Source organism: Ammospiza nelsoni, chromosome 2, assembly GCF_027579445.1.
Source record: "Ammospiza nelsoni isolate bAmmNel1 chromosome 2, bAmmNel1.pri, whole genome shotgun sequence".
In the NCBI taxonomy this organism is placed as follows: domain Eukaryota; kingdom Metazoa; phylum Chordata; class Aves; order Passeriformes; family Passerellidae; genus Ammospiza; species Ammospiza nelsoni.
Window position 1 is genome coordinate 81,623,239 of NC_080634.1, and position 21,199 is coordinate 81,644,437.

The 21,199-nt window shown below is 36.4% G+C and overlaps 1 protein-coding gene across 2 annotated transcripts in view; it reads right to left on the minus strand.

Annotated features, from left to right (window-relative positions):
- FGF14 (fibroblast growth factor 14) overlaps positions 1-21,199 on the minus strand; it is a 382,502-nt gene that overhangs the window by 91,023 nt on the left and 270,280 nt on the right. For both annotated transcript variants that reach the window (XM_059493448.1, XM_059493449.1), the window contains exon 2: positions 2,450-2,560. In XM_059493448.1, the coding sequence (XP_059349431.1) occupies positions 2,450-2,560 (111 nt within the window). The remainder of the gene's footprint in view (positions 1-2,449; positions 2,561-21,199) is intronic.

Sequence of the window (21,199 nt, forward strand, 5' to 3'; positions counted from 1 at the left end):
GGTGGAAGGCTGGCAGAGTTGCACACCCTTTGGCAGTCTGTATTTCCATCTTTTTGTGAAACACACTTTGAATGGAAGTCATCCTCGCTATCCAGGTAAGCATTCTATCAGTTCTACAGACAGCTGATATGTGTCCATCCCGTCGCCCTCTGGGCACATTAAATGGGCAGCCTGCAAGCAACACAGTCAGAAACAGGATCTTCTCCCTTGGGCAGCTGCCAAAAGTTATTCACTTGTAAGCCTCAGACAGAAATTATCATGCTAAGGAGCTCAAAAAAATAAAATATCAAACCACTAGGAATTCTACCCATGAGAAAATTAATGTTTTAAAGTGAAAGAGAAGTAAAGCCAACATATGCTGCAATAAAAAAAAGCAGTAGGAAAAAAAAAGTTCAACAGGAAAAGAAGGGTAACAAAGTGGAAAGTGAAAAAACTAAGACTGGCAGCACAAAAGAAACAGACACATACTCATACAATAATAAATATACCAAATGGGTAAATCTTTTCAGATCTTAATATAAGGTTGATACATATATACCAACAAAATTTCAGATGCAGACTGTAGGCCTTCCTGGCAAGCACATTAATTTTATGTTCTTCTGTTCTAAACTGTCTTTATGAAAAATATTGGAAAATTGGAGTAGTCAGAAAAAATTAATCCCACCAGTTAAAGACAGAAAAAAAAGACTTTGTGGGAAAAAAATGCCACAAATTTTTAGCCAAAAAATACTTTTGGAGTAAAACAAAATAACTAACAATATTTATCCAAAATACACAATACTTCTATATGGTGTTTGGTTGAGTTTGGAGAAGTTCAATAAAGTTCAATATTTCAGAATATTCATAATATAGAACATTTATTCTGCATTGTGGAAAAAGAAGAATAAGGGAGATGGTCAGAGAGTTGGAAAATCAGAAATGCACAGAAGAGGAGAAAGAGTTAAAAAAAAAAAAGAGGACAATTTGTAAAAATGACAACATCAAAAAGAGAAAAGTAAGGCCACTTTGATCTATCTTTGAAAAGACTCCACATCCATAGAGATCTTAGAGTTAAAATAACCTCTCAGAAATAACAATAAAACATTAAAAAATTGTTGCAATCCTACACATCTTCTCGCTGAAGCTAGGAGAGAGGGGCAGAGGGATAGAGATCTGCACTTATACCATAAGAGAGTTCTTAGACCTCATCTAGGCAAAGCTTCGATAAAAAGTGAGAATAATCTTGTCTTTTTTAAGGTCTTAGTCTGTACTCCAGTACTGAAGTGGGTATGAGAGATGGACATCGACGGAAGAAAAGAAACAAGGATGGGGGTAGGATAGGCAGGACATGGAAGGGGAACAAAAACACTTGAAAAACAAGCAGAGAGGTACACATAAAAATATATTAAACAACTTTTCTCTATTAAAAAAACTCCAAACCAAACAATAAAAGGTGATCATGCTATCTGCTGATGAAAGGTGTTAAAAATGACAACTAAAATAGGAACCTTACCAATGTAAGGCAGAAATCTCAAATACTTTAATTTCTGCAGCCTAATTTCAACATTTTTAAGGAAACTAAGTGGTTATTTATATATGCATAATAAGTGTATTAAATGCATAATTGTGTATTAAAAGTGCTTTAAGTAAAATTTGAGATGACACAGAAATGTTACTTAAATATGTCATGATAATTAAATAAACAAAACACGAATCAACTGTCTCTAGAGTAAGAATAGGTTTGCTTAATTACCATTTGCAGCTGAAGTTATCAAACATATATATATGCTCATTGAACAAAAACATGTAGCAGTATCACAGGAAAAGCATACCAAAGCAGCAACCCACACAGCCTTTCAAGACCTCTTTTGTTTGGAACATTTTTAAAAACTGCCACCTTTGCCATCTCTACAGTGGCAAAAATCTCTTAACAGCATTGGAATTCTGGCTGGCGAAGGATTTTTCGCCCCAAAAGTTTTAGTACCTTCAGCAAGTTAATTTAGCATGTGTTTTATGAAGGTCTTTGATTTGCTTGTAAATTTGGATTTTTCTGGGAAATTTAGTTTCCACGTCTTGTTGTTTCTTTGTTATTTATTGGAAGACAAGAAATTTTTGTTAGATGAGCAGTTCTTATTAAAAATTATTTTAATATAATTTTACCACTTTTATAAAATTACCAGAAGACACTCATTGGCCTAAATATCTCCCTCGTAAGGTCCGTGAGCTCTCAACGCCTTCCCCTTCCAGAGGCAACACATTTAGGCCAATGTCCTGCACGAGCCATGCTGGTGGTCACCAGGCTTCGAAGGGACGGAACCCTCCTCCCTGGGACACCACACATTCAGGAACCCTCCGAAGGCAGCAGGCAGGCAGGCAGGCAGGCAGGCATTCCCACGGTGCCTGTGCAAACACATTCGAGCGGTGCGGTCTGCGGGTGCGATTAAGACATTCCCCTGGGGCAGTCACTTACTAGAATTACTGCTGTCATCCTTGGTTCCATCGAGACTTCCATCGGGGTGCATTTGCAAGTAGTAGCCTTGCCTGCAATATAACCTGGTCACTATACCCTTGAGCTGGGGATCTGAAAGACAAACATATTTTGTCACTAGCCTCAAAACTTTTTCCAAGAGTTATCCCTACTTCTCTCACTGTAGGAGGATGTTTGGTGAAGCAGCAATGCTGTCTTAAAAGTAAGTACTACAACAGGATGCGTGCTGATGGAGATGGAGAAAAATCTCTCTGCAGAGTGTTGTTAGGTCAGTTCTATGTCCTGTTCTCTACCTCCAACATCCTTCATTATAATTAATACAAGTAAAACAGAGAAAAAAAGAACATCCGAAATACCCACAGACAAAAGCTTAAACCATATTAAGCCCTGCAAAAAATTGTAGACTTCAGCAACAAGTTTTATAGAAACTAACGAAACATTTGAAAAACCCTACTGGTTTCATATATGTTAGCAACTCACTGTACTGCACATAAGTTTTAAGGAAACTGGGAGGAAAAGGTCTGTTACCTTTCCTATCAAAAGCGGTAAACTTATCAGGTGCAATTTGTAACAGTACCATCTGAAGTTCCCAGGATATTTTAACCAAGCTAAAAGTAGATCCAACTCACCTGCCCTCTCCCACCCCCCATGGAAAACACTCACAAACAGGGCAAGATATAACCTCTGCTCAGCAGAAAGAGAAAGCTGAAGAAGCTCTCAGTAAGATAAAGCTAGGGGAAATCCAGGTAGCTGGGAACAATGAAGGTTCTCCATTTAATACCCTGCATTTATGAAAGCTGCCAAGAATTGGGCAGGGAGTGCCGAGCCACAAACTTTGATTCACAGCACAGATGCTGCCTTACCAAACCACAAACTGAGCTGTTAGAAAATTATTTCAGAGAAAGAAAGCATCACACCTTTAAAAAATTCAACAGAACTACCTCTAGGTGATATCAGTATTAATATTGTTAAACATTAAATATTAGGCCAAGTTCCAGACAGCCAGTACATAAATTTGTGAGAACATTGGCATTAAAATATCTATATCATATCATGCTCTGCTGTGCAATAATGAATTAAATTCATAAATACTTTGATACAGATATATAATAAAATAAACATGTGAACTTCAAAGGAAGACAGAAAGTATTTTCATGCATGCCTGTGGGCAGAATACAAAATTTGTGTATAATTGCTATCACAATTAATCATGCTGGGTTACTTAGAGTATCCTAAGGGGACGTGAAAACAAACAGTGATAAACAAAACTGCCTCTAAATGGTATGTACTGAAATTTCTGTAGAGGCTCAGTTCTATGGAATTATCCTGCAAATGCTTTTATTTAATATCCAAATTACAAAGTCATATTAAACAATAAGCCCATCTGAATTAAAAATATAAGTTAAACTGTAAATATAATAAAAAACTTTTACTATAAATAGTAACACTGTAAGACTTCTGAGGCATGAAAATAAATAATATGGACAATCAAAGATCAAAATATAAGCATATTGCAACCTAAATTTTTAAAATTTATTTAAACTGGAAATTATGCTTTCTGTTAATTTTACATTATCAAAAGTTTGTCTTTATGTATGAATACTCAGAAACAAATATTTAAAAAATTTAAACATGTCAAACTGTAATTAATTTGAATGTATTATCTCCATCAATTTCATCAGGTGATTCAAAAGTATTTTCATAATTTCAAATTGAAAATTTCAAATCGAAAATTGAGTTCATTTTACACAGGCACTACTCCTGTCAATGTATGCTTTCAATGTATACTTTAAATTGACAGTTTTAAACATGCTTGCTTAACACTCATTAAAAAGGCATGTTTTAAGACTAAATAAAAGTATAATAAAATATTTTAAAACCAAATCTTTAAAAATTATTAACAGGAAAATTATCAGCATTTTGAAAAGCACTTTCTATACCCAAGGATATAGGAAAAAAAAGTTCAAAGAAGTTTCATAGGAAGGCAAAGTACAGTCAACTCACTGTCACCAGCTGGTTACATCTATTGCTTCAAGGGAAAAATGTCAAACTTACAAGTCAGTTTCAAAGTTGGTTTTTTTATACTCATTCTATTCATTTTTCTAAATTGAAAAATTAAATATAATGTCTAATAATTATTAATCTGTTTTCATCAAAAGCATTATTTAAAATTAACCCTGCTTTACCAGCTATCCAAAATTATATCTGAATGAAAGTGAAATGACACATCAATCTTGAGGCGAATCATAATAAGCAATAGTCACAAAGACTACTCCATACAGCTTCAAGGTAAACATCTCCAAGATGAAGCAGACAATCCTGCCAGGCAAGAAGTTTATCTCTTCTCCTTGCAAAAAGATAAATTATCCTTTCACATCCTTTTTGAGACATCTGAGCAACAAGCAGAGAAGAGAAATCTGCTAGTCCCTGTATTTCTCTGGCATTTCATCTATCCTTTGTCTCTTAATAATATTAAAGGAACAGTCAGCTTCAGATGATTTGCAAATGAGTTTCTCAAATCCTTGTTGACCACACTTTAAATGTTTTTTTACTATCTTCTAGACAGCAGGAGTGAGCAACAATGCACAAAAACAACAGCAGAAGACTGGTGCCTGTCCACAGGTGTACTAGGTGTGCCACCTTTATATAACTCTCACCAGAGGGATGAAGACAGACAGACCAGCATTCATCCTTACCCTTTAACCCCCACATTTGCTTTTATCTCCTCACGTGTAAGAGAAAGAAAATGGCAAGAAAATACAGCAAAAAAAAAAAAAAAAAAACCAAAACAAAAAAAACAAGCAGAAACGGGATGAGAGCAGACAACCTCAGCAAGGAGCTCCTAGTTCTCATGATTTTATCATAGACATTTTGTTGCTAGTTCTCTTTGGGTCCTAGCTGCCACAGTGAGGTTATTTTGTGAACAATATAATTTATACTTAATTTCAAACACCTTGATTTCAGGGCAAATGAAACTAAAAAAAAGCAAACTTCACCGTGCATCAAAAATTATGGAACAGTTCAACATCTCCTAATGATTTTCATCTATCTTTTTTTGCACCTTGATTTCTGAGGTGCAATTTCTGAATAGTTCAGCATGACATGTCAGCAATGCCATACATTGGGAAAAATTATTCTGACATAGAGGTTGTCTCTTAAAATTCAAAGCTGTACCAAATGGACAAAGCAACGGCTCCTTAAGCCTCTCTTTCACAGCAATCTGTGTGACAGCAGCCACTTGCAGCCCACTTTTCTTGCTTTCTTTCTTTGTCAGTGGTGATGGCAGGATGCATGATTGCAGCTAGCATGAACACTCTGTCAGTAGCTTTTCTGATGTTCTCAACAAAGGCAGAGTTTAATTAAGATGTCTTCTCTCTCAAATAGTGGCTACAAAAATGGCTTTGCATTAACTCGTGACAGGCTGAGTGCAGCTCTTGCTCTAGCACAATTACGACACTTCATATTTTGTATTCTGAATATTTTCTGTTCACAGAGAGAATGACTTTCACATGTACTTCCCCACTCCAACACACTGCCAGGACAGATGTATTTAGAAACTTTACAGATTTAAAATAAACTAGGGAAAAAACTTATTAAATATGAGTGTTAACATATAGTTGAATTTAAAACACTAAAAGAACAGTGGTGAATATGCCTATTGTATATTTTAAAAATTAGTCCCTTTGCATCTACTGGAGTTTTAAGGCTTAGTTTTTACCAGAGAAAAGCTTTTTTTTTTTTTTTTAACTGTCATTATTTATTTCCTCTCTCTTCTGTGCAAAGGTACTAAATAAAAGTCTGCTGACAAGCAAATGCTTAATGGGGGGGATAGTCTCACATCAACTCACATTCTTACGGAGAATAAACTGCACTATCCAGTCAGCCACCAGTCTGCCACAAAGTGAGTCGCTCAGCGAGCCAGGCAAATGTCAGTATTTAGGGGTACATTCTGCTCAGATAGCAGAGCATCAAACCCATGATAACAGCTCCAGGTACTTCATGTTTTACTCGTCCTTATTCTTTGCACTTTCGTCCAGCAGTTTTCACCTGTGGATATTTTAGTACTTAAAGTACCACTCATATAAAGTACCACTCATACCAGGAAAAAAAAAAAACAACCCCAGAGCATTTTTCATTTAAGGTTATGGTACATTGATAGTCACCATGACTTGGCTGTCATGTCTTGCTCACTGATGCTGATATGGTCAGCATTTGTCAGGAATCTTCTCCCTCATCTATTAAACTTTATTGAAATATAATAAACCCCCATTATAATCTGCATTCAGATTTTTTTAAAAAGTCTACCCCCTCAAATCCTGCAACCACAAAATTCCTTTTGTTCCTGGGATGTAACATATCCATCCAAAGTCTAGAGAGTCTCATCCACTCCAGGCACACCTCCCTATTATTTTGTAAGGCCTGTGAAGAGCAAAAAGCCCCTTTTCTTGACTTCTCACACAAGAGTACTCTAACAGTAGTGTGTGTCTAGGCTGCGTTGGACTGGATTCTTGCTATCTCTCTTGCTGAAGTGTCTCTACTTTGTATAATAATTAATTACCCCTCTGCAGGCAAGTTAGACCCCACCCACTGTACCACAGTTCAAGACATCTTCAACCCCTCGCCAACTTCTGCACAGACACTTACTGTTGCTTTAGATTAATGTCTGGATACTTTTTCAAACTTAAAACACATCTCTGTAGTGCTGTATTTTAGAAACTTTCCACTAACCAATTCAGCGCTGGAAGCATGGAAAAAATTCCACGTAAAAATTAAATTTTCTTTTTTGGATTCTCATTTCAGGTATTTCAGTTCCCACTGTAACACTTTTCCCAGTTTTCAAAAGCCATCTTCTTCTCAAGTGTGCTGCTTCTGCCATGCTGCAACAGTACTCAAACAGGTACAGTCGTTACAGATGATCACATCACATTGCACCTTGTTTATGCCAAGCCTTGCATTGTCATTCCAGCACATAAAAGTGCAGGGTCCTGTGAAATGTTATACAATCACAGCAGCAAGCTTCCTGAAGCAAGTACATTGCCAATGGGGAATTCAAAATGCAGAACTTTGTACTGCATTTAAAGGTGATAAAATCCTAAATAGGCATCTAAAACCATCCCTCATTATTAAAGTCTTCAGCTGTTCCAGTGATACAAGCTCTTGCATTCAAAAGCTTTATATACTCTTAACTTCTTTATTAGACTGTCCTATCATCTGATGTCTTAATGTTTCCAAGTTTCTGATTGCTTTTTTTACTTTCTCTCATTGTTAACAGAAATAATAAAATTTGAACATTTATTTTATATGCTAGTGCTCTCTCATTTTAATAATATTTTTTCAATATCTCACAATATGCATTAGAAAACTAAACTTTAATTAAAAACCCAAGAGAAAAATATTTTTGAAAGAAAGTTTTGCTCTATTCAGGACAAAAGGGAAAAGCACATAATGTGAACTCAGAAAAGCAATAGCTTCCATTATTCCCTGTTCCCATAAGTAATAATAGTACTTGTTCTGAAACGAGGTGGCTTTCTCTTTGCTCACTTATTTTCCCGTTCTTATGATGATTACAGGGCACTCAACTTTGGTGTTTATTTTTAACTCTACTTTTTGTCCGTTTATGCCTCACATCACAAGCTCATCTCCTGCAGAACCCCGCTTTGAGAGCGCGGTTAGGAGACAGAGAGTCCTCCCACGCTCCTGGGCTGCCATTGTCGCTGGCACTTCCACAGCGTTTATGAAATTTCCTGGTAAACTATGAAAGCAGGCTGGAGTTCTGCAAAACGGTTGCTTTTCTTAAAAGCCCCCTTTGTGCTGGCATCCTTGTCTTTGTGTTGCAAATGTTTTTATGTTAACAGCAAAATGTGCTCCCTTTCCATTTGTGGGTGCTGACATTTTGTCTCTGGGCCTCACAATGCATTTAAAAGTACATAAGCCTTGTTTCTTGCTATATGGCTTTACTCACACAAATTTGATCATCAACAGAATTACAGGAAGTTGGCTGCTAGCTGAGATAATTTATATCTGTTCAGATTTACAACTTGATTGGATTCAATAGACTTGTCTACAGTGTAACAATTAACATCCTCCTTTACCAGACATATTATTTTGAAGGGTATTTTTTGGAAAGGGAAGAAGATTAGATTGTTCAGAAATCACTTTGTTCCAAAATCAATATTTTACACGATCATGGTAGCTGAATTTTAGTAAACTCAATAAATAATTTACATTTCTCTTCCTACTGGATTATACTGTATTAATATGATGGTTTTGATCTTGCAACACATGGATTTTTTTGAAAATTTCGGCCTAAAAACTGCCTTCCACTTTTGACCTATATTTCTTCTACTAAAATTCACTAAAATTCAAAACTAAACTAATTCACTAAAACACACTAAAATTCAAAGATCTCAATTTCCTTAATATCTAAATGATATCAGTTTATGTTATACACAGGAATACTGAGAAGAAGCTGGTCTCTACTGCCAAGCTTACTTAGAAAGCACCAGTCACAGCTTACTATATTTAACTAAAAAGCATGATCTTCCACTAATGAAAAAGCCCCATCTCAGCAACTATATTCACTTTCTCAATTTACTCTGAAACACTAAAATTTCTACTGTCTAAATTCCATGTTAGAGAAATCTTGCTGTTACGGTTTTTATTTGTTCTTTTCATTTTACATAAACCTAAAAAATATGCCTTACTGAACCTTATTAATGTAGATAAAATAACATTCTAGTACCATGTTTTGGAGCTGTTCCTGTACCTGGCCATCTTAGCTCTATCTGGTACATTCTTGATTCTAAATTGCAACAGCAAAACATTAACGTTATAAAAAATACTGCTTAATGTTTCTCTTGAAAAGAAAAAAGCACCAAGTAATAGATTCCAGAAATAGGTAATTTGTGTCTTCAATTTGCAATAATCTCTACTTTACCTTTCCACGAAAAGCCTTTGCCAAACACTAAATATAATTTTGCTCACACTCAAAAAATATCAAAGCACAATAACATGACAGCTTCTATTACCATTTAACCTATGTATAAAATTTGACTAATGCACTGCCCCTGGAATCAGTAAGTAAATGGGATTTAAGAATGAGATTTCTCTAAAGATGACACTGAATGTTGAAAGTGCAATAGGATGGGCATAGATGACCGTTACATGCGTAACTGAATTTATTTCATATAGCACCTAACTCACCAAAGAATGAATTTGATACTTCCCTTCCTAAATAATTTCTGGTTTTAGAAGTCAATGTTTAAATATTGCATTTATTTTCACAAGCTTTACTACTTATCTCCTTGCATGCTGCATTACTAAGCAATGAACTTTCACCAACTGACTTAGAAATAATTTTCAAAGTGCCCAAACAGTCTATTTTACAAGTATTCAAAGCCATCAGGGTAATTGTTAATGGAGAGAGGATAACAGGATAATTTTAATGCAAAGTATTGAATTCTACTCGACATTCCATTTCAGGAAGCTTCAATAACATCAAGTGGCAGGGGTCTTTAACTGTTCTTGCCAATGGCTCAAAATATTGAAATAATCCATTCACATAACATGCAAGAAATTTTAGTTTATCAACTAGTCTTAAAATTGGAGAAAAACAGAAGATGCACTGCCAATGAACTGGGACAAAGAAGATTTTTTTTCCTAGTTGGAAGTAAAAATTAGAAATTGTAAAATATAGAATCATAGACTCATTTCATTTGGAAAGACCTTTAAGATGTTAAGTCCTACTGTCAACCCAGCACTGCTACGTCCACCACCATGTTCCTTACTGACAAGTCTATACGTCTTTTATATACTTTTATACTTTTATGTACTTCCAGGGATGATGACTCTTGGGGCAGCCTGTTTCAATGCTTTCACCCTTCCAGTGAAGAAATTTTTTTCTTATACCCAACCTAAACCTTCCCCGGTACAACTTGAGACCATTTCCTCTTGTCCTGCCACTCATTACCTGGGAGAAGTGGCTGAGCCCCACCTGGCATCACACTCCTTTCAGGCAGTTGTGGAGAGATAAGGAGCCCCCTGAGCCTCCTTTCTTCCAGTCTGAACAAACTGCTGCTCCCTGCTCCCTCAGCCACCCCTGTAAGATTTTTTCTCATAAGATGTGTCAGAGACACACTGCAGAGCAAAGATTCAATTTTCTTCGACAGCTGAAGAACTTAAAAGCTTTCCTGATTTCAGGTGCAGCAGATTTCAAATATCTCCTAATGCAGCAGTCTCATTTTTTTACTGACACCACAGATGCATTTCTACATTTTATAAAATTTCAATAATCAAAAGTCATCATTTCCACATGACAATTTGCTGAGCTGAGTAGAATGAGTTGAGATTTGTGCAGGTTTAAATACATAAATCAGAAAGGCAAAAGAAACAGGAATTATTCTTTTTCATTAGTACTAATGATTTAGTGCTCAAATGTAAACTCCTGATTAACCAAATAAAAGTATTAAGTAGTAACCAAAGATAAATAAATCTGTTTCAAATTTTAAAAAATAATTTAAAAGAAAATAAAGGTGTTGATAAAACAGTTACATCTTAATTTAGTATTCAATAATGTACAAAACAAAAAGATTTCTTCTTTATATCAGACAGGAAAATATTTACTGTGGAAAAAATTTGGATCACTAAACTGACTTACAGCCTTTAAAAAAGTAGAAAAGTAAGAATTTTACTTAGGAGAACACTTTATATATTTATAAATTATTATTTAATCCTTATGCTTTAACATAAACTCTCATTGTCAAACCATGTCATTCCCCAACACTGGCTGAACAGATTTCTTTACAAAGACAAAATTTGTTTTCTAAGAAATTGCAGCAAAATGAGATCTGTTAAGTACAAATTGCATTTCAGTCCTCTTCATGAAGAAGCAATATTACTGGAGATACGGGAATCCAAAGGAATATTGATTGAGAAATGGATAATCCCATTGTGAGAAAGAAATAAATATATTTCCATATTTTTTATTAATTAAGAACATTATTGTTTCTGTATAAAGCAAGATTACAGAGGTTCCATCAGACAAGGGGACATTTGTGCTGTTAGTATGAATACAATAACTTATTTACTTGAAAAATATTTATTTGTCTAGGAAAGCATGAATGCACTGGCATTAATTCTTATAGAAGAGCTACAAAAGAATTTTTAATATCATTACACATACAGTGTCGTTAGCAAATTTTTAACAATTTAAATAGCACTACATTCCTCTTTCACAAAGGGTTGCTGTTTTCACCTATAAACTCCAAAACCACTAAGAGCAACAGAGGTGAAAAGGAGGAAGCATTACAAAAAAAAGTATAATAGAATGTGTTCTGCTTTTAAAATTTATTTATGTATTAAGAAATTACATACTCAAGAAATGTGATGAGTTACCAGAAGCGGATTAGTAAGAACTATTTGTACCAGAAATAGCAAGTCATATTAAAGATGAAGTTCTTTCTTTTTTTTGCAGTGTAACTAATTGTTGCCTGGGAATGCTCTTTAACCAGGCAAAAAATAGCAGACTATTTCCTATATTTTATTCTACTATTTGCACAAGCATTTGCATGTTTTCTTTGTGAGATGGCGAGACAGAAAGAAAAGCAATGCACTGCTGCTCTCATTTCCCGAGATAATTTTTTTCCAAAATCTCCCTGTGAGAAAGAGAAAAGTCCATTCAGCCTGCAGATTGCAAGGCTTTGTAATCTGTGGTATTAAACACCATTCAGAAATCCTAAGAGTAGCAGCTTGAAAAACTGATTTTCAAACTGAGACAAGAAAATAATCCCCTGCACTTGAAGAACAGAGTCTGAATCTTTTCAAATTCTGAATAAGAGAATAATTTCTTCTATCATTGGTATGCCTCTTCACTGAAACTATTCTCTGCTTATTTTTTGAGTTTGAGGTTAACTTGGGCCACACCTTCAAGGCTTTTTTGTCTTCTCCTCATCTCTGCTACCCAAGAAAACTTGGAATACACAGAAAGAAAACAAACTATTATGAAGTTACATGACCCCAGGATATGGGCTTTAAGGAAATCAGCAGAATTTGACACTAATGATACAGGACAATCACAGGAAACTGACAAGCAGTCACAGCTCAAACCTCTTTGAGGGACTTCAGCACAAACAACTTTGCTTCTCTGGAACTTCTCTTTTTTCAAGATCGACTCTAGCAAGAACAAAAAGGCATGGCTACAACTGGCAAATTCCATTTATTTTACCTAATGTTCCTGAAGGGGAAAAAAAAAAAAAAAACAAATCAAAGAACCCCAAAAAAAATCAATCTGCTTATCCCACTTAGATTACCCTGTTTTGGAAACACTGTTTAGTCCAGATATTTAGCTAACGATCAGAAGTATACTCATAGCATCTATGAGAAAATGTGCAGAATCAGTTCAGATCAACTTGATTATTCACTAATAAGGAGTAAATCTTCCAGTTCTGAATCTTTTGATATTGTAGTGGTGACACACTGAGGAGAGACTACCCAGCCACTCACTGCCACCTACAGAAAATGAAACTATTCTATAACATATCACAAGATTAAAAATACCTGCTAGGTTTTGGAGGAGCTCAAAGTTATCTCATGTTTTGATGATGCCCAAAAATACCTCAAAAACACTGATAGGTCTTTCAGTCTCTAAATCTAAATTTTATTACAACACAGACCAGAACATGTAGCTTTTAAATATATAACCTGAAAATGAAATAAAAAATAAGAGCTTTATAAAGGATCTCCCATCCTATCTAGAGAAATTTTGCAGTGATTTAGTGATCTGGCTTTTTTTACATCCTGCTTTGCCTCCAGTGCAGCGCTCTCATCATGGAGAGCTGGCTATGAATCTAGCACACATACTTTCTTAACGTGTTCAGATTGCAAGCCTTCCTTCCACTCTCTTTCACTCCCTACCTACTGTCCTCTCATTCCTTTATTGTTTTCCAGCTGTATTCTACTTCAGGTATTGTTTTCCAGCTGTGCATGCACAATAATAGACTATTCAGGAGGAATAAGATAACCCTCTACCCTGCTGTCCAATCAAATCTTAACTTCAATAATAAAACAGATTTGTAAGCTTAAACAAATGAAAAAAATTTGCCTTCAGCCACATATGTCCTTCTTTAAAAATGTAAAGAAGTAGATTCTCTTCAGGCTGTGAACTTAACAGAAGATACAAACTCCACCTTGTAGCTATCAGGAAATGCAGGGCAGTCTGTAATTTCAGGTTGTATCACAGAAGTGTATCAGCACAAAGACCCAAACCCACCAGGAACTTCCTCAACCATCCAGCTATTAAGGGCATTTTGCAGAGTAGTGAGTCAGACTGAAGAACCATGGAAGTTTCAAATGTGTATTCTCGGTCAAGACGCGTAGTACAAAACTGACAAAAAACGTCAAACCAAAATATAGTCTTCAAAGATCCTGAGCCACCACATCCATAACTGTGGCTTCTTTCTTCACTGTCTGCTTGGCTAAAAGAGTTAAAAGCATCATCCTTGCAAGTCTGGCATTATCTCTTAATTTCTTACAGATGTCCAATTATGTGTGAAGATACTAAACAAGGCAAATTCTAAACCTCCTTTTTTGGCATCTCTCAATAAAGTAACAGGTGACATTCATCTAACAACATATGAACATCTCCCCTGATGTAGTGTTCTTTAACTCTTTCAAGATGGAGTAGTGAGAAACACATATCTTATTCTGAGGGACAGGCCACTGAATTAAGTACCCCTGAGAATGCTTACTTATGCACCCAAAACATCTATCATGTACTCTTCAGACCTTTCACACTGTGGAGGCACCAATGCTCTCTGCACTTTGGACAAGTCTTTCCCTCCAGGACTCAACTCCATCCCTGTCAGACTATTCTGGTTGGACTAGAATTATGGCCAGCTCCAGACAGCTGCTCATTCACTCCTAGGTTGTGTTAGGAAACCTAGCTATACTACAAACATGCCACCATATGGGCACAACTAAATTTAAACTAGCTTGCTTAGCAACCTCAACTATCAGCTGAGGATTTTTCTCACACCAGGACTTCCACTCCACCCTTCAATTTGAAGCTTGTCCTGAAAACCACTTTATAGAACATACAAGTTTAAATAGCATGTTTTAAACAGAAATCAAAAGCAATTTAATTCTCCAGATCCACATGCTACTGTAACAATGTGCTTTGAGAGCCAGTCAAGACTGAGGTGTCTTTCACTAGTACTCAGGAGAGCCAACAGGTATGCTTCTAGAGAAAAAAATTACAGCATTTTCTGAGTATTAATATTAAACCCTCTTTAAATCTCTTATGTTTCCGGCACATTTATTATACCGACAACTTAAATGCTATTAGAAGCTGAAAAATTACAGATATTGAAAAGTAGGAAATTTGTCCCTGGGATTTCCACAGCAACTTCTGCCTGTGCCTGGTGGTGCTGCAGTGACAGCTCTGCCAGCAGCCCAGAGCACGGAGCAGTTGCAACAAGGCCATGAATTTTACTCTGTGATAATGTCCTAAAGATAGCTCTCAACTCAATGTTTCAGATTTCTTTAGCTCCCCAGTGCTGGGCCTGAGCTGCCTGTCCTTCCTTCATTTTTTAACCCTCACATGCCCTTACTCAGGCTGTCCAATGAGCAGTCCAAGGACTGATCCTCTGTACCATAGCAGAAGTGTTGCTGGTGCTTCACCTGTAATACAGCAGGTGAAATATCATGTGCCTTCATATCCTAACACATCTCCAGTGCAGATTTACACACACTTCAAGAGGAACATAGCATAGCTGAAACACCTAGCACTTCTACTTTTTATCAGGACATAAATTCAAGCTTCTCCAGTTCCCATGGGCAGTCAGGAAGAACAAACAAACAGGACATAACTAATTTAGAAAAAGATCTGAAATTAATCTACTTCCTTTTCAATGAATCTCAGTTTGTAGCAGAAGTCTTGTTTGTTTTTCAGGGACCTTTGAAAAAGTTCTCTGTTTCTCAACTCAAATACAGCAGAAGTGTCCAAGATAACCCCTCAGATTTGACACACAAGCCCAACTCCTGTCTCTACACAAAGTGAGGATTAGCCTTCATTATGTCTTAAATTCTTCACTAAAAATCTGTGGCAGCAGCCTCATCAAGTGGGTGACATTTGATGTTTCTAATTATTTCTACCTGTATGCAAAGTATGGATTTACCAGAGAAGGAAGAGGAAGAAAAGGGGAGAGAGAAAGTAAAAGCTCCCAGGACTCTGACTCGTGCACTTGTCAGCTTTGCGCTGCCACAAAACCCACCTACCATATTTTTCTCTGCATATTTTGCAGAAAAACACAACTGGTCACACCAAAACAAAAAAATCACCATAAACTCAGATTTTATATCCTTGTTTCCTTACAAATGAAACAGTTTGTTCAATATAAAAACATTAAAACTACAAAGTTCAACAGATTGACAACATGAAAAAAAGACCTGCTTCAAAACTGAGGAAAAAATTCAAAATTGAGAAATATCTATCTGAAAACAGAAGCTTTACTCCAGACTGTTTCCAGGTGCACATCTTTTCCCTACAAGGAGAAACATGGTTAAAATCTGTGAAGACTATTTCATTATTTTGAGTTCTACATTGCAAAGAAAAGTACTTTGAAACAAATACCAAATAATCTAGCTAAACCAGAGGCACATAAATCTTTTCCAGATGAGTCAATGGGATTGATTCTGAGGCTTCTGGTTCCAGTCTAGTTCAGATGTATATGAAAGGACCTGAAATCTAAAGAACTTGTGATAGATATATGCCCAGTTTGGAAACAGAGACACCAAGGAGGCAGAGTTTTACTGCCAGATTCAGATTCTCATAAGAGTAGGACCTATACCCTCTCACTGGGAAAGCGTTGTGTCTTGAGAGAGGATAAGTGTCTTCCATAGGATTTGCCTGGCTGCTTTCTGACATCTCCAGATGTCCAGCTCTAATGCAAAGAAAACCAAAGCTAGTTTTTAATTTCTGCCTAAAACTTCATCAAGAGTTGCCTCTGCGTTTCTGTTTAGCATTCTTTAATTTCAGAACATGGTTAGCCTTGAATATTTTGAAATATATATTTTAAAGGCCATAGAGTTATTAATTGAAATTATTGTTCAAGTTCAAAGTCAAGCTTCTTCCATGATATTTAGGTTAAAAAACCTGTGTTTTCTACAAGATTTTGGATGTGCCCTATTGATTACAACATTCTGTGGAGTCTAGTGACTATGTTACTTGGACTCCAGCAGCATGAAGACGGTGAGGATAGCACTGTGGGCAAAGCACAGAGGGCTCACTCAGGAGAGGAGTGAGGTCAGGCTCCACCTTGGAGGGGACTGGGCTGGTCCAGAGCACAGGGACATGCTCCTGGAGGACGATAAGCACTGGCCGCATATGTAAAGTCACAGTAAAAAGACTTTCCTGCCAGCAGATTTCCAGGCCATGCCTAAGCACAAGGAATTAGAATCACCCTCATTTTACAGACAACAAAACAAAAGAACCAAGAGAATGAACAGTTTGTCCAATGGAGCAGTACAAATGTGGTTTTCTGCTTCCTAGTCCAGTAGGTAGATGTCCCTGCCAGGCTACACAGAAGGACTTAATAGGCCTGGAAAAGACACAATTAATAACTGGGTAGACAGAAAGCACTATTTACAAGCATGTCAGAGGCCCCAAGTTAAACATTCCTTGTGTTTGTTACTGCAAAGCAGTATTAATCCCACTGTTGAGGGAAATGGAAGGATTTTAAAAAAGAGGAATTTAAAGTGGGGGGAAGTGAAGGAGAAAAGGCTTGCCACTCTTAATAAAATAAAAAGATGTCAGTGCAAATAGACATCATTTATTAGAAACCTCCTATTTGAGTAACAAAATGTCATCTACTGATGAATGCAACTGGAAGGGGGAAAAAAATAAAAATAAACTCTTGTCAACAGTTTCCAAACAATTTCAAATCAAACAATTTGCTTCTAAAATTATGTTTTGGTTAATTCATGTTAACTACTGGATATGTGTTGCTCAGAATACATAATTTCTCAGGGGAATTGCCTCCTCTGAAAAGTTGCAATTCTTTCAAAGGCAGTTTTTGCAAACCATAAATAGCTCTAAGACTTTTCTAAAAGTCCTGAGACATTTCATAGAATCACAGAATTGCTTGAATTAGAAAGGAATTTAAAGATCATGTAGTTGCAATCCCACTGCCATAGGCAGGGGACACTTTCTACAACACCAGGTTGCTCAAAACCCCATCCAACCTGGCCTTGAACAGTGCCAGGCATGGGCCACCCACAATATTCCTGGGCATCCTAAATTTAAAACTGAGTAAATTAGAAATTTTTATGCAAATTACTTTACATATTGTTGGGACAACAGCAAAAATCTAAAATTTTGAAGTTCTCAAAATCTCCTAAATAACCAAACATTGCTAAATCCTTCTGGTTTATATCACAGAACTGTCTATACTCCAGACATGGTAAAAGACAATAAATTTTAGTGACAAGAGCTACAATTAAGATAATCAGAATATTTTGGAGGATAGAAATGGAAGGAAGACAACGCCAGATAAATGGTAGGAAATTTTAGATTTCAAAATACGTTTATTGCACCCTAAAATACTCCTTGTTCTTAAGAAATCTAGCTTCTCTGTGAGAGAAGAATCCTGTTTTCTCCTCAGCTCTGCTGCCACTGCAGTGCAAGGGAAGGCTCCCAAAGGTTCAGGCTGCCAGCTCCACCAGGCAGCCTGCTGTCTGTCCAGGCATGGGAAACGGGAGGCTGTCAAGAGGAATATAGCTTTGTTTTGGGATCTACAGTAATATTGTGGGTCTCAGCTCTCCTCAGACCTGCTGAGCAGCATTTCAGGAAGTGGAAAAAGACTACTTCTAGAGCAGACTCCATGACTGGAGTCCTTAGGACTTCTGCATCTGATGCAGTCCTCCTCGGCTCCCTTCACAGCTAGTGGATCCATCTATTTCAGGGTGTCATGAATTGCTTTCTAGAAATAAATATTTTTAACTAATTGCATGTCAGTCAAAATATGAACCTACAAGTTACCCAAGTTTTGGTGTCTCTATGGCAAGAATTTTCATTCAATTAGGTGAACCTAATCCCAAGGGTCTAGAGTAGGTCCATGACCACCTATTCACTGGTTGAAAAACATACTTTGTTTCTCCTGGAACTTCAGCAGAATCAAAATATCCTAGAAGAACATTCAAATTCAATGTTAAATGACCATAATGAATAATCAATGATGTAACAGATGATTGCAAAGAAACTTGTCTGAGAAAGGTTGTGAGTCATCTGAATCCAGCCAATATGGAAATCCTTTGAAATGTCATCCTTAAAGTGGGACTTTTTCAAAACTGAACTTAGCAGGAAATTATTTCCTAGCAGGAAGAACAGGAAAAGGTGCTAAACAACTGTTTCTCTCCAAATAAATTAAAATGACTACCTTAAAATCAGGATTCCACACAAATAGGTGATAATGGTTAAACCTCCTCTGAACGACACACCTGAAGGGCAACAGCCCCTCTGCCTTTGTAACACTCACCCACAGCATTCCAGAAGTTGGATTACATCCCATCCTACTTGACACCTGTCTTATACAGCCCTTGAAGAAACAAGTTTGAGACCTTTCAACAGAAAAACACACACTGCATAAAGCAAACACATCTAGCATCCATTCACAGCACACAGGCAACAATAGTGAACATGTACCACATGTATTAAAATAATCAACTGGCGTCTAAAATCAGCATGTGGATGTGGGAAAATGCATAAAACCAACCTCAAGGGGGTTAAAGTTTATGTTTTTGTTTAACAGAAAAATGGTTCTAAGACATTGAAGCAATTCTTTTTTGCTTTATCTGCCTACAACTACCATTGCTCCACATCATCAAACCATCTCTGAAAATGTCCTGGCATTTGTAATAAACATCAGTCACCTGTTATCTACGTCAATGTATTTTGAAAAAAGCTTTCCAGACAGAACTAAGCAGAAAATAATGTTCTCATTGTAAAATACTCTTTTAGGATAAAGCCCATAATAAAGGTTTCTAAAAAAAAGGGAAAAACATTTTCAGGGTTACTCACATCAGCTTGGTAACCAATGCAGGTTAGGATTAAAGGCTTTTTATCTAAATCAAAGTGAGTCGGAACTCAAGACTTGAAATGTCCAAATGACAGAAAAGTGTTCAAGCTGCAGATCTGCTTTTTTATGCCCGGGGTCTAAAAAAAATTCTCCAGCCTTCAGACTGTTTTCTAGCCGAAATTTTAACAAAGTTCTCCTGTTTTGATGGAAGCTTGGCATTTGGCCTAACCTGACAGACCAGTAAAATAGTTTCAGGCATAACCAAAATATCAGCCCAAAAAACCTCTACCAGAGGGCCAGAAAAAAAACGTGCATCATTTGCCTGGGAAGAAGGATCACGTGTGACAATTTCACTTTACTTGCTCACCATAAAATATCTAGTTAATTATTTTCTCCTCTCCTTGATGATGATATAGAGCCCTAAAGAACTGCTCCATTTTTGTGGTTTTTGAGGATTTTGTTTTGTTTTTTTTTTTCTTTTTTTTTTTTTTTGAAAAAAGCAATTATAGTTACAAGTACAAAAAACAAAGCAAAATGCAAAGCTAACATAGCGCAACAGAAGGTCACTTGAAGAAGTCACAAAATAAATTACCCAGATCTCATATTCATTAGGGCAGAGTTTCATTACTGCTACAACAGCAGCAGACAATCTCAAAATTAGCACAAACGTGTGCACATTCTACCCCCTCTAGCACAGGTGACTTTCCACTGTCATCACTTCTTTGTCACCATGTGAAAACACAAACCCTTACAAAGCTTATGCTTGGCTGCCAAAAATAAAGCCTAGTTAAATGAAGCTAATGTCTTAAAACATACTCTTTTCTCAGTTTGCTAAACCAAGGACCCCATACATCTCTGCTTCCCTAGAAAGATGACTGTAACTTTCTAACCTACACAGCTCCTGATATTAAACTTCACATGTTGCTGTACTTCCATAGCTGAAGTTTGCCAGGTTTGCTTACATTTGATAGTGCAGGCCCCCTAAGAATGCAAGCTAGAAGACCAATGCCATGTATTGAAACCTATTTGGATGTCAAACATGACTCATTTGAATAAGCACTCAGTAAAATTTCCATCTACAAAATAATTTTAGTTATATTTTAAACCAATTCTGATTCTTTATGAGGCAAATAATAGCTTGATGCTTGTTTTGGCTCAGGGATAGGGGGAGGGGGTGGGTTGGTTTTTTTCAAAGCTTCCATTCAATTAAAACCTTTAAATGAAACAGCATTTATTTCTAATAGGCCACTGCAGTTTAATGAATCCACAGGTCTATTTCCTTATATTCAAAGTGGACATGAACACAAAGGAAGATATATTTTTGATTCATATGTGTACTACTTCCAGGATTACTTCTAATGGATTTATTGACTGGTCTCACAGTCTTGTTTGCTGGTTGAAGTGATGAACCCAGAATGAGGAGCAAATTCTGCAGCTTCATGTGTTAAAATGAAAAACTCAGCCTTAAAAGATTTATATAACTTCTGCAATTTACAGAAATTAGTGAAATGGATTCAAAATCTTTGATTTTGTTTACCAAAACCTGTACAAAAGTTGATTGTAGTCATTAGCAGATTCCAAAACTGCAGTCCCAGAACAAACGGGTCATATTTTATTTTCCCTTTACAGAATTGAAATGAATTCCAAGTATCTTCCTATTATA